Source organism: Cricetulus griseus, chromosome X (assembly GCF_003668045.3).
Source record: "Cricetulus griseus strain 17A/GY chromosome X, alternate assembly CriGri-PICRH-1.0, whole genome shotgun sequence".
Taxonomy (NCBI): domain Eukaryota; kingdom Metazoa; phylum Chordata; class Mammalia; order Rodentia; family Cricetidae; genus Cricetulus; species Cricetulus griseus.
The window spans coordinates 96683231-96697913 of NC_048604.1; the positions used below are offsets into that span (position 1 = coordinate 96683231).

The 14683-nt window shown below is 40.3% G+C and overlaps 1 protein-coding gene and 1 pseudogene across 2 annotated transcripts; one reads left to right on the forward strand and one right to left on the reverse strand.

Annotated features, from left to right (window-relative positions):
• The first annotated feature begins 620 nt into the window (after nt 1–620).
• Nucleotides 621–2219, forward strand: Rai2 (retinoic acid induced 2). 2 transcript variants are annotated; one of them, XM_035449810.1, is made up of 2 exons: nt 621–755; nt 906–2219. In XM_035449810.1, the coding sequence occupies exons 1-2, from the start codon at nt 621–623 to the stop codon at nt 2217–2219; spliced, it is 1449 nt and encodes a 482-aa protein (XP_035305701.1). The 2 variants fall into 2 exon arrangements, with proteins under 2 accessions (XP_035305701.1, XP_035305700.1); XM_035449809.1 differs by having other exon boundaries at nt 621–2219.
• An 11380-nt stretch (nt 2220–13599) lies between these two features.
• LOC100750690 lies at nt 13600–14117 on the reverse strand (annotated as a pseudogene).
• Between the last annotated feature and the right edge of the window lie 566 nt (nt 14118–14683).

Below are 14683 nucleotides of genomic sequence, written 5' to 3' on the forward strand. Positions count from 1 at the left end.
GCTCTTTCAAACTCCAAACCTATTAGAAAAATGATTTCTACAGAGCTTTTGAAATGCTTTCTGAAATTTCCCATAATTTTAATATAATCTCCTGATTATATCTACAAAGAGTTTTTAGTGTGTCATACTATAGTCATAGAATATTCAGATGTGACAAGGTTTTATATTTCCGTAAGGGGAAGTAAGTCTACTTATTGCCTTTTCAAATTTGAACTCGTTAGATTTAATCTCTGCATTTCCTAACTGTCTGACAGAGCATTGTGGAACGAAAACTTTGTTTTTGTTGAAAGATCAAAATATAAGCTGAGTATTAGGCTTTAAAATACCCTGTTTAACATCACCTGGCTATTTAGAGATTACATCATGTGTGTTTATAACTTAATCACCTGTAAATTGGGTTTTATAAGCACAGCTGATCATATGTGCGTGTTCGTGTATATTAGGAAATATCTATAATGGGTATGTATACACAGGGAGCTGGGTTGTGCTGCCCAGTTCACTAAGCTATGGAAACTATTTTGAGACTGGAGATATCTTATAAGGCAATTATAAATAGTCTCTTAAGAAAGATTCTTATCGTGTGCTCTGTGTTGCAGGCCACGTGGCACCAGAGAAAAGTGATGGATGACCTGCAGTCCCAGAACCTCTCCATGGACATGACTGACTCCCCTCCCACTTTGGCCAATAACAGACTGGAGAATGGTATGGCCCAGCTGATAACTACTGAGGCCTGGAACATCAATTCCACTGATCTGGTAAAGAAGGCCCTGGTGACCGTGCCGGCTCCATCCATTCTGAACCCCCCAGCTGAGTCTCAGAGTGGAATGGCTCTGAAGGTGGCAGCCACAGTGCTGCAGCCCCTGTGCCTTGGGGAAAGCCCAGTGGTGATGCCCATTCACATGCAGGTGGAGGGAAGCTCTGCACCAGAGCTTAACCCCAACAGCAATGCCACCTATGTTATGACGACACAAGGTCCCGTGCAGCTGCCAGTGGTGCTGGAGCAGCATGTTTTCCAGCACCTCAACTCCCCTCTGGTCCTGCCACAGGAGGCCCCATGCTCCTCAAATGCTATACACAACAACCTCTTCCAGGGGGCCGAGGACTCCGAGGCCCAGCCTCAACTTCTGGACCTGAGGATCCCAAGCCAGCCGCAGGAGCCCACATTGCCATTTGAAGCTGTGCTCCAGAATTTATTCCCCACCCAAGGCTCTCTGGGCCCTCCACCTTGCCAGCCTCCTCCTGGCTATGCTCCAGTGCCTCCGCAGCCCTTTAATTCTCCCTTGTCCCCCCTAGTCCCACCAGCTACCCTCTTGGTGCCCTATCCTGTGATTGTCCCCTTGCCAGTGCCAGTGCCCATCCCCATCCCTGTCCCAGTGCCTCAGAGTTCTGAATCCAAGTTCGGCCCCAGTTTCTCCAAGCCACCATCTTCCTTCAATCTGCACTCCTTTAAAGGCACCCAGACTACCCTGGAAAAAGATGAACTGAAATCCTTAGACATCCTCCAGCCAAAGGAGTATTTCCAGCTCAGCCGCCACACAGTTATCAAGATGGGGAATGAGAATGAGGCCCTGGATCTCTCCATGAAGTCAGTGCCCTGGAGCAAAGCTGGCGAAGCTAGCTCCCCAATCTTCCAAGAGGATGCAGCCCTAGACCTATCTCTGGCAGCCCACCGAAAGGCCGAGGCTCCCCCAGAGACACCGTATGACAGCAGTGGGTCAGCAGACAGCCAGGGTCACACTGTGCTGGAGAAACTTCCCAGTGCTATGGAAATGCCCTTTGCCCCTGCCAAGTCTCGTGAGGCCTCGGCCATGATGGATAGCCATATCAGCGGCAACAATGGCACTGAAATGGTCAACCAGCCCAGCCAGCCCAGCCAGCCGGGCAGTGGGGTGAAGGCTGAAAATAACATTGAGATTATAAGTGAGTCCCAGGCAGCCAAGGTCATTGTCTCAGTTGACGACACTGTGCCTACCATCTTCTGTGGCAAGATTAAAGGCCTCTCAGGGGTATCCACCAAAAACTTCTCCTTCAAAAGAGAAGACTCTGTGCTTCAGGGTTATGACATCAACAGCCAAGGAGAAGAATCCCTGGGAAATGCCGAGCCCCTTAGGAAACCCATCAAAAACCGGAGCATAAAGTTAAAGAAAGTGAACTCCCAGGAAATACACATGCTCCCAATTAAAAAACAACGGCTGGCCACCTTTTTCCCAAGAAAGTAAATAAAGGCTTTTAAAACATTTTTATGATTATGACATGGGGAAAGGTACATTGGTTTTTTAAAAAGTCATCTAAAACAAAATATCTTTGTTAATTATTTTGGGGCACAGGTGGGAGGCAGAAAGGCAAATTAGCTAGAACCATTTTCTTTTTTAATTTTTGACTTTTCACAAATGAGTAAATAAGAGCAACCTATTTTTCAAGCAGATTGCACATTTTTTTGCAGCTTTAATGAAATATTGGGTCAATCAGAGGGGTAAAAGCTATTTTCATTGCCACAAAGTGCTTTGATGATGTAATACCTAATAAAGGGTAGGATGAATATTTCACAATAAATGTTTGTTTGCACTAATTGGTTGCAGTATTCTGTCATTTGTAAAATTTATATTTCTCAACTGGCATGGCTGGCCTAAACTCTTGCTTGTAAAGAGCTCTAATTTATTACTGTTTAGAGACCTAAGCTCTTCAGGCACGTTGGGAAATATTGCCTTGTGCCCCAGAGAAGTAGGATTCAGTGTGTGTATGGCCTCTAGCAAGTCATCTTTTCCTCTGGGCCTTTTTTTGTGGCAAAGGAGTTAGGAGGAAGCAGAGTGGTGAGTTTCAAGTACTCAGGCCTCTTTCAGTTCACTTAGTTCTTGAGTGTTTTCTTCTCTGACTTCCAGCATGCTAAAAACAAATGGCTATAAAAGAAAAACAAAAGGTGCCTTTGCTTGGCATGGTGGCTGGTCCGTGCCCACTCTGGAGTGGGCTTACCACTTACCACTCTGGAGGCTGAGGCTAGAGGGTTGTAAGCTGAAAGGCAGCCTGGGCTTCATAGCAGGATCCCACCCCCCAATAAAAAAATATGCTGCTTCTCTCCCAGGACCTCAGAGTTTAGCTGGAAATGGCAACCCTTTGGCAAGGCAATAAGAGCATTATTCTTAATGATTTGAAAATATTGTGAGTCAAATGTTGCAGGCCACTCAGAATCAGGGAAGTCAACTTCATATGATTTTAGACTGCAGGAAAGAGAAAGTCAGTCTTTGTTGGATTAGCTCAGTCATTCTCAAATGAGGGTGATTGTGTACCTCCCCCCAAAACCACCACTACCACCAGGGGACGTCTAGCAATGTCTGGCACTGCTTAAGGATGATTTTGGCTGTCACAACTGGGGGAGGGGCTTCCTAGAGTCATCTAGGAGGTAGACCAGGGACACTGCTACTGCCGAACGTCTTGTGATGCACAAGATAGCCCCACCCCAAAGAATGACCTGAGCCACAATGACAACCATGCTGAGGCTTCGAAGCCCTGGCTAAGCCACTTCTTGATGGATGGAAGCAATGCACTTGGAAGGAGAGAACAGTGTGTTGCTCTTCTGTGACAACATAAAGCCACCCACAGAAACAAGGAACTGTGAGCAAGTGTCTAAAATAGACCTGTTAGGCGGCACATCGCACTTGTGTCTGAAACTGTGCTGGCGAGAGACTGATCAGAGCATGCCTGCTTTAAAACTTAAAGCACTTTCTTTCACTTTTTGCAATTAGTATGTATCCAGCTGTTACTGTGAACATGAACAGGAGGAAAAGCAGTTGTAAGACTGTTCTTTTATTACCAGTCCCTCTGTGAATAGGGATACAGTTTTAGCTGGTCCTGTATCATACAACTGGAGTGGATTTTTCTCTTTCCTGCACTTTTGCTGTGGTATTAGCATTTCTTTTTGCAAAGTGTGACCAAATAGCTGGTCAACTGGCCAGTCTCATTCTACAACAGCTAGATACCATCTCTTCAGGCTCTATATGGTATAGTCTTTTCCTGTTTTTTTTTCTTCCAGTGAGAATTTCTGGCCATGTTTCCTAAGCACAGAATGCATTATGGCTTCAAATCAAATAGACGTGTACCTAGAGACTAGTGTTTCCCATTTGTTTGCTATTGTGTCTCCCTAGGCTTTGGGTAGTTTCTGTTGCCATGTAGCATGGCATAGACTTTCTCTTCTAACCAGGAGGGCCCATATATTCACAATGGATTTGAACTGGTTAACTAGATTTGGGGAACAAAGCTTACAATTTGCTGTTAGAAGCAAGTCCTCAAAGCACAAGTTGTAAAGAAGGCATTTGTAGACTGCAATTACCTTAAGAACCTCAAACCACAAATTTCTCTTGGTTATGAGAGGATTCCCTTCTGTCTTCAGATGAAAGCTTTGCTTTGGTGAGGAAGAGCTAGTCCATCTCTAGGCTTTGAGATGACGGGAGCCCTGGTTCAATTCCTGAAACAGGCCTTGCCCAACTGAGCCACACCTGGTATGTGATCCTTGTTATTCATTTCAAGGGGGAGGTGGGGGAAGTGTGTATTGTTGTAGATGCTTGTGGTAGCATTGGAAGACTTGACCATTGAGATCCATGCACAGAGTATTTACTGTGCTGTGCTACTGAGGCAGGAACATTCGCTGCTTGCTTTTGTTCCCAGCCTTTGATGAAATCCATTTTGTTACCTGCTGGCCAGGGAATCAGGAAAAAGGAGAGGGCCAATATTTGTAGCCAGACTAAGCCCAATTGAGTTAATTCAATATCCCTTCCCAAGTCAGAAGTTAACAAATTTTCACATTAGCCTTTGGGGCTAGCAACCTGGAACTCTGGTTCCTTGTTTGAGGAATCTGATCCCCATGGGGCTTACCAAGTGGGGCGCCAGCAAATGCTCCAGCCACGTCATTTTTCTGCTCAGTTCATCCCTATAGCCAGCCTTGTGTGCACCCATCAGTACTGTAGCCAGACAACCTACTTTCAGGTTTCAGTCATGAAAGATTTCCATCAGCTTTCCCCACTGACTTCATTTTCCATCTCTTCTCACAAATATTTTGGGTCAAATGGCAGAACGATCAGCTTTTTGGTTTTGTGGTTTGCTAAAACAAACAAACAAACAAACAAACAGGATTACAGCCGGGCGATGGTGGCACACGCCTTTAATCCCAGCACTCAGGAGGCAGAGGCAAGAAGATCTCTGTGAGTTCGAGACCAGCCTAGTCTACAAGAGCTAGTTCCAGGACAGCCTCCAAAGCCACAGGGAAACCCTGCCTCGAAAAATAAAAATAAAAAACATGACTAGTCCTTGGGAATGTTGATATTTGCTAATACTTGCCAAGGTGGCTTCGGGTGGCTTCAGTTCAGAACTGACTTTTAAAAAAATCACAAAGGTCATATTTGGGGGCAGAAATCCCCCTGTAGGGAAAAACTTAATTGATCCAAAAGATAAAAATGTAAAGAGGTTACACTTACTATCTCTCCTTTCACCAAAGGAAGCCCTTGCCAATAAACAGGAAATTCTAAAATGTGGTCAAAAAGTTTTGTTAAGACTTAAAGGCAAAACTGTCACAGTTTAAGCATGAAAGTAAGTCTTCAATGCTGAAAACTCCAACAAAAGAGGGGGGAGACAGAAAGGAAAGGAGGAGCAAAGGAGAGAAGGAACTAAGAAGATGAAAGGGGAAGAAGAGAGTCTGTTGCTGAGAAAATATGTCAATATCCTCATTATCTTCATAAACAGCATAATTAATAAAACAGCAGGAAATGATTTAGATTCCATTTTACAAGGGAGAAAATAGAGGCTCAGTAGAGTTTTCTGCTTTCAGTTTTGAAGCATCAACAACTCAAAAATATGTACTTTGGGGTTACTCTTAAATATTGGGCCTTAAACCCAATGAACCCACAGGAATTTGGACTCTTTGGAGACAAAACCCAGCATGAATTAGTGATGATTCTGAATTACAGATTCTTTTTCAATCATTCTAGAGACTATTCCAGGGAACTGGAATGCTTGGAGCATTTGGCACAATAGCTAAGGGGAGACTTCAAGCTGAAGGGTGGAGATGCCAAGCTTCTAAAAGCCACACTTAAAAGCTGCTAAGCTGAAAACTTTAACAGCAGGAAAAAAGTGTTAGAGGTCATTCTGGCAGACTTTACTCCTCATTAAATGTAAAAGGCAGTTTTCCACAATGCTCACTTCCACCAGGTCAAATAACTGACCTCCCACGTCAGTGAGACAAAGCAGGGCATATTAGAAGCCCTTAGGGTACCATCACAATAAATCCATCATTTAGTCAATTAACATATTGGTAGATTTGACACTGGATAGAGCATGTGAATGCTTTAAAGATTTAAATATTGCAAAGAATCTGCCTGTCATTGTTATAGACCCAGAAATTTCTAAGCTAAGTGAGATATTAGTTATGTGCTGCTAGGATTATGAGTAATTGCAAGTTAAAAGAGATGAACTACTGAAGATTACCATACTAATTTAACATGTAGACTATTTCTCACTCAATTCTATCCTATATGTACATGCAAAAAAAAACTAGACTCCCTCTACTGACAAAGACAGTAAAAGTCACTTGGAAACACTCCCTTCTCTGCTACTTTTCAAAGCTAAGTTTTACTAAGCCAATTAAGAAAGTGACATATCCTTACCACCTTAATAACATCATGGGGTTTTCTTTATGGTCACTTCGATTAGAGCCTTTGACTTTTCCCTCAGACACATTTCAGGGGGTATGAAAAGGTACCACAGTGGGCAGACGGAAGTCCTAGAGAGCAGGAATTGAGGCTTATTTCAAGGTTTCTGTTGTTGAAGAGGCAGGAGGATATTCAGCAGTGTTTTTACGCCTTCCCACAAGATGGCAAAAAGCTCTCTAGATGTTGCCAAGTCGCCCCAAATCTAGAACCTCTGCTTTTTTTCCCTAGAGGCTGGACACCTGAGCCATAGTGAAAAGCTCAAAACACCCTTACCAAATGCGTGTACTCAACCAGTCAGGAAGATGGATATGGAGCTGTGTTCTCTGATGTACCACTCTTATTTTCTGGTTTCCTACCATAAGGCTCATCTAAACAGGAAAAGACTCCATAGTATAGCTATTTCCCTACTCAAAGGGGTGTCACTCACCCATCATATTATAAATGAAGCTTCTCCCCAGCAAAGAAATCTCAGCAGGGATACTCCACTTTACAAGAAGAGCAGACTCTGGCAATCCTCATGGGAAACCTTACTATTTTACTCACCCCTTGAGCCACCCATTTTTCAAAACTCACCCTGTGTTTTCATCATTCTTATTCCCAGTGACACTGTAACTCAGAAACTCACAAATGTTGCCAGGAAGTTGTTTGTTTTAATTTCCCTGTCTTTTACCTAAGTCCTTTTTGCTGCAATCGAGCCCGGTGGTTTGTCTTTAATGGAAACAAAAGCCAACCGCTCCCTTTTGTCGATTTTTAAGCACCAGATAGTTTTGTAGACTCTTTGTCTTAGATATAAGAATCCCATGCCCTCTCCGTCCCTTAGAGTTCCCAACTTATAATACCATCAAGATTGACATTACCCAATTCCTCCAACTAACTTATGTAGTCAAGAATTCCAGGTAGGCGACTAAATGTTCTGAAGTTGATTGTGGTGATGGTTGTACAACTCTGTGAAAATACTTTAAAAATCTTTGAATTGTACACTTTTAAATGGGTTAAATGTATGGTATGTGAATTATATCTCAATAAAATTATCATTTAAAATCAATAAAAGAACACTAGACAGAAATCTGGAACTGGTTATGGATTTCAGCAAAGCCTCCTGGAACTGCACAGCTACTGTCAGGATTTGGTCAGTTACAAACAGGTTAATATATCGTCATTTTCCAGGCGGTCCCACAATCTTTAATTAGCTATTTTCTCACTTCTCTTCAGGCTCCACACATACGAACTTTGTTTTGCACACCTTCCCCCATACCTTACTTCTTGGAATCTGGAATCATCTTGCCCAGGTGGTTTGCCCTAAACAGACCTTCACCGGATTTCAGCTTGAGCCCTACTATGTGTCTATCAGAATTTAAATTACATTTTGCCATAGGTTTCCTCATGGAAACAAAACATCATGACAAAGAACACTGTATTAAAGCAATTGTGAAGCAGCAGCCAGTCTTCCCTGGAGGCTTCCCTGTTGCTCCTTGTCCTGTAAGGACTGCACATATGGTTGGGCAAAGTTACCTCACAATAGCAGCGTTATACCTGCCCTGATACTGAAGTTTTATGCCACCTTCTCAGCAATGTCTCCATCAGGGCTCGTGGGCATAACTTTTACTTGTTGGTCTCATCTTTTACACAGTGATAAAAGAACCATTTTTAACACAAGTTCTAATAGGTCTTAATAATAAAAACAGAGTCAGATATAGGGGGAAATGCTGAGAGATCAGAGAGATGAAGGAGCAAAACCACAGCCACCTACTCAACTTCCCAGCCAAAAAGAGACTGAGCTCCTGTCTCCTCCTGCCTTATCACTTGCTGTCTCTGCCCAGCCATATCACTTCCTGTCTGTCTGTACAGACCTCTAGACCTCGATGGTTAACTAGGGGCCAGCTCCACCCCCTGATCTTCAGGCAAGGTTTATTTGTACAAACAAGGTATCATCACATTTCTCCTTTTTTGTCTAAAAATTAAAAAGGTTATAGCTAATATAAGAAAAACTGTAAGCAATAAGTATAATAACTTTATACAATATATACAGGCAATAAATACATCAACAAATTTAGAGAAAATACTCCATATCTATCCTATCTTGGTGAGTCCAAAAGGTTGTACCTAATTTACTTTCTATTCTAACTTGCATTAACAAAGCTATGTTTTTATGTATCTTAATATTTACATTTCCTTAGTGAATTTATTTTCTGAATCTGGTAACAAGAAAGACTATAGCTATAACTATAAAGCCTTCAACTCCATCAGCAACCAGAGAAGGAAATAATATTACCTGAGTAATCAGGAAGTGCAAGCAAATGACTTCCAAAAAAAATGTGAGAAATGACGGGAACAGCAGGCTGCCTGAACTGTCACCCAAGGTTCCTCTGCAAAGTTGGGACATCTAACTTCGGCCTATAGGCTCAGCATATCTAACAGACTTTTCAGTGAAGCAGGATATTCTGAAGGGCTGTCCTACCTTGTCTCTGCAAGGTTCATCAGTCCTTTCTTTTGTGTCCTGCTTATACAATTTGTACAGCATACTGTCAGCAGTCAAGGCTAGTGGTTTTCCCAGTGGCTAAGCTTTGCCACAAAGAAAGTAAACTCCATGTGGAGTTTCTTTGATGGCCATCATCTTCTCTGAAGTAGATTGGTGCTGCCAGAAGCAGACATCTCCCATTTTCATAAAAAGAAGAGAACCTATGTTATTAAAACATCTTAAATGCCATATTCTATAGATTTCTGAAGTGCTTGAAGATGACCTGCCTATCTAAAATATACCTAATTGACCTTGACAACATACCTAATATGACTACACGTTTTACTAGGTGACTAACTACTAACCTGCATTTCTTTTTATCCTAAATAGTTAGTAATAATAACTTTCAAGGACCAAAAGTTTGCAAATGAGTTGAATTGGTACAATACCTTGAATAAGATTAAAAATGTATGTATGTTCTAACAAAAATAACCTCAAATTTGTATCAACATACAAAAAAATTAAGCCAATGTAAAATATTTAAAACTAGTAGTTGCTTTTTTAGTTTAAAAGTAGATGCGATAATCTACCTTTTTATTCTATTTCTATATCCCCCCTTTTTTTCTTTTCAGAGTAGATTCAATAATCTACTCTTATATCCTATCAGATCTACATCTCTCCTTTTTTTCAAAACAGTTCTGAATCTAATCTCCTTTGTTCAACTTTTTCCTGACCACTACCAATAACAACCTGTAACCAAACCCCCTAAACAATGACAAATATTCATAACACATTAAAAGACCAAAAGCTACCCAACTACCATCCCACCTCTTGGGAATGTGGACATCTTATTCTTGAATTTATTTCCTGCTGTCTGGAGGCAATGGCATCTTTAAGGGATCCTGAAAAGAAAAATTTTTGTTAATTGTCAAGTCCTGGGAGAGATAGCTGTATCATTTGTTGTCCAGTCTCTGCATAATGGGAAAGTGCAGGGCTTGTCTCAAGTCCTGGCTAGAGTAGTCTGTGAGGCTGGACCACCTCAGCTAGCCACCTAAAACATCGTGCTGAGCAGTTTGTGGTCCAAAGCCAATCTTTAGACTGTGTTTTTCAGCTTAGTAGTATTATGATAGTCCTGATGAAATTGTCATGGTAGGTCCCATCATCCTTTTGGAGATTTCAAAGGTCATTGTTAGGCATGTTCATGGTTCATTGCAGAAAACTTAAACATTTTAAATGTCATATGCAGCAGATCTCAAAGGGGTTAAAGGATCAATATTTGTTATGTACATCCAGATTACAAAAATTTAATTCCTAGTTACCTGATAGAGACTCAAACCTGAAATCATATACAGGAAGCTAGATGAAGCCATTTTCTAGAATGAATTGGTACTCTTATATGACAATTAATTTCATGACAAATATATATATATATTGATCTTATAAATTTTGAAATAATATTTATGAGATTAGTGGCAATAAAATAGTAACTTAATTTTGTTTTTCTTCTGTCCCATATCAGGTTGTCTTCTGACATGAGACAGAGATTTTGGATTTTACTTTGATACAAATGCTTGTGTTTAGAGAAGGAGAGAGCCACACTCCAACTCCAAAGCCAGCTTTAATCTTTAATTAGACTGGGACTACAGAAGAACCATTTGTATTATATGTCTGTAGAGAAAAGGGAAAACAAACATTTGGGAAGATGGGTGAAATTTTATCTTCTTGGAGATTTGACATACGAATAAGCCAAATTACTCTCTTTCTTGGCACATTTTCACTGGATGATTTGACCTTTCCCTCAGATGTCTCATTTGTCCAGTGATCTTCAGATTCCTTAGCTGGATGCTTCATTCTCTTGAAAAGACAAAAACAAAAATCTTCCCACCCTAATTTCGGGGAGGTTCCCTTATGGCAAGTTATAGCTGATCAAATGAAAGGTGTTTGTTAGTTTTAAAGTTAGTTTAGATTGAACAGTCACACTGTTTTATTAACAATCACCTCTTCTAATCAAGAGTTGTCTCTTGTTCAAATCTAATCTTTAACTATTTTGGTGATATCCATAGTTTTTCTTTTCTTATGGAAGCAAAAACAAAACCCCTTTCCCAATGTAACACATATCCTGGTTTCCATTCTGAGGTCAGCACATTTTTAAGAATACAGACTGATTTAATTCCATAGCTTTTCTCCCTATTACCCAGTGCCTCTCCACAGCTATCATTCCTTTCTCACTCACATTAAGAAAATTCAAATGTAAAGCACTATGCAACCTATTTCTGGGGTCTTTACCATCCCTTTCTGTTTATTTAGCATCCTTTAGAGTATAATTTGATCTTTCTGTAACTGCTTGTCCTGTAGGATTGTGTGGTATACCTGTAATATGCTTTATATTGTAATAAGCAATATACTTCATTTCAATTTCATTTTACTAGGGACATATGCTGGGGCATTGTCAGTCTTGATTTGTGCAGGTATTCCTATGATGTCCACAACTTCTAACAAATGTGTGATTACAGAATCAGCCTTTTCAGAACTCAACGCGGTTGCCCATTGAAAACCTGAATCAATTGCTTGGTGTACATATTTCAGTTTTCCAAATTCTACAAAATGGAACACATCAATCTGCCAGATTTCATTCCTTTGAGTACCCTTTGGGTTACTTCCTGCTAATTGTAGGGTTTGGTTGTATAAAGAACAAGTAACACATTTCCTTATAATTTCCTTGGCTTGTTGCCAAGTGATGGAAAACTTTTTTGAAACCTTTGCTATTGACATGATGTTTTTAATGAAATTCTGAGGCCTCCAGCACATTTCCTATCAACAGATGATCAATTTCACCATTACCTTGAGCTAGAGGGCCTGGCAGACTCATATGGGATTGGAAATGTGATATATATATTATATATATAATATATATATATATATATATGTGTGTGTGTGTGTGTGTGTGTGTGTGTGTGTGTGTGTGTGTGTGTGTGTGTGTGTACAGGATGATTCCTCTTCCTGATTATGTCTTGTAAGTGAATAAATAATAAAGTCAATTTTGTATCATCTAGTTTAAATTCAGTAGTTTCAATATGCAAAACAACTCTTTCTGCATATTACAAATCAGTATTTATGTTGAGAGGCTCCTCAAAATCCATTAATACCATGAGAACAGCATGTAATTCTGACTTTTGGACAGAATTATAAGGGCTTTAAGCCACTTCACTTAAATTTTATGATTTGTAACCTGCCTTTCCTGATTTATTTGCATCAGTATAGTATGTAGGGGCCCCAGATATTATAATTTCCCATACAGTGTGAGGAAGGATTCAGTTAGTTCTCTTTATAAATTGAATTCTCTTTTGGGAGGATATTATTGTTAATCTCTCTCAAAAGATTACTGAAAGCTGTTTGCCAAAGTTCACTTTCTGTTAATTTGTAAATTTCATCATTAGTGAAAGGCACTAGAATTTGTGTGGTGTCTATCCCTGCTAATTGGTGAAGTCTCAATTTTCCTTTTAGAATCAATTCAGAGATCTTATCCACATAAGTTTTTAATTTTTACTCTGTTTATGTGTTAAAAAGATCCATTCTAATATAATATATTTCTTCTGCATAATTATTCCTTTAGGAGAATTCTTGGAGAGTAAAATAACCAAAATGCAATCAAGCTTTGGATCCAAACGGTCCACATGTGCATCCTGTAATTTCTTTTCCATCAAAGCTAATTCTCTCTCAGCTTCAGCTGATAATTCTCTTCGACTATTTAAGTCCTTGTCACCATCTAAGGTTTTGAACAAATTACTCAGTTCATTATTATTTACCCAATACTGGGCCATAGACAGAAAATGTCTCCTAGGAATCTGAAAGTCATCAAGGGTTAGCAATTGATCTCTCCTAATCTGTACCTCTTGGGGTCTAATTTTCTGTAGACCTATTTTATATCCTAAATAATTAATCTCCTCTTTGTATTTTTTCAGGAGCAATTTGTAATTCCCAAAGAGGCAAAATTTTCTTTATTTCTTCAAACATTCTTTCTAAAGTACCTACATTTGAGCCAACTAGTAAAATATCATCCATATAATGATAAAACATAGATTGAGGAAATTGCTTATGTAATATTTCCCATGGCTGACTTACAAAATATTGGCACAGGTGGGATTCCATTGATATCTCTTAACAGGCTGAGAGTTATTATAAGAAGGCATTGTGAAGGCAAATTTTTCTCTGTCTTTTCTTTGTAAAGGTATAGTGAAAAAACAATATTTTAAATCAATAAGATTCCATCCTTTATGTAATAGAAAAGGCAAAGGAAGAGAGCCCATTGGCTGAATCACCTTGTTAACAGCTCTTAGATCTATTACCATTCTTCATTTTCCAGATCTCCTTTATTCTTTTTAATAACAAATACATGAGAATTCCAAGGGCTGGCTGATTCATTTATACGCTCTGGTACCAGCTGTTCTAAGGCTTGTACCCAACTGCAAAGTTTCTCTGGGTCACTCGAGACTTCGAGGTCCCAAAATTCATCTGGTAGCCATCCTACCAGCCCTCATAGCCAAGCACGAGAGCACCCCTGATCGAGGGCCCAGCAATGTCAAAGTCCACAGCCCAGGTTGATATGCTCCCTCTTGTACCCTGTCTTGATTTTAGCATTTTCTCCCAGTGTTAGGCGAGAAGGATGAGTCAAAGGTCAGCTTCAGTCCACGAGTGAACTGGTCTTTCATGGTAATCTCGGTACCCAGCGTGTTGTCTGTGTTCCACTTCTCTGTAAATGTCAGCTCATACTCGGTACTTGGTTTCCAGGCTGTCGTTCACTTTGGTGGTCTCTGTGTTGGAGGAGCCTGAGCTGGTAAATTCCAACCCATTCTCGACTTCGTTTTCAAATCAATTTTTATTAAGCCAAAGCCATAGCCCTTGGTGAAAACATCCCTGGCAGACTTGCCAAGATCAGCATATGTGGGAGACACAGCCATCTTCTTGGAGGCAGTGAGAGTGGGAGCAGCCGCAGCTACTGCGGGGGCTATGGCGAGGAGGCTGAGAGCACAGGGAGTAGGCTTATTCGTATTTTAAATTCTGGTCTTTGTTCATTTATAAAAGTTTGCCAAAATATTTGCTTTATGGTTTCTCTTGAAATTTTGTTCTCTCTTCTATAGCTTTTCTATTATCCAGAGTAGTATGGTTTCTTATAATAAGCACTAGGTTCATTAATTGCCCTGGAAAGGTGTTTCCTCTATGGTTACAGGAAATGACTGAAGCGAATTTGGCATGGGGGCCTTCAAGAGATCCCTCAAAGTGTTTCCTATGACAAAGTGTTACCTTGACTATCTCTTGTTGACCTATATTCACTTGTCAAATGCCTGCCCTTGCCCCACCTTCTGCATAATCCAGAAAAGATGGACATTCTGTTTGAATTATGCTTAGAAAAAAACATTGTTTCTAAGAATGCCCTGCCTACAATCCCTTTTGAAGTGACCTTATTTGCCACAATTGAAACACTTAACATTTCAATTTTTCTTCAAACCTCTGGAAATCACCTCTCTTATCC

What these genes read in the sequence shown, in the direction of transcription:
- Rai2 (XM_035449809.1), top strand. Translation starts at nt 621, where the DNA reads ATGGATGACCTGCAGTCCCAGAACCTCTCCATGGACATGACTGACTCC.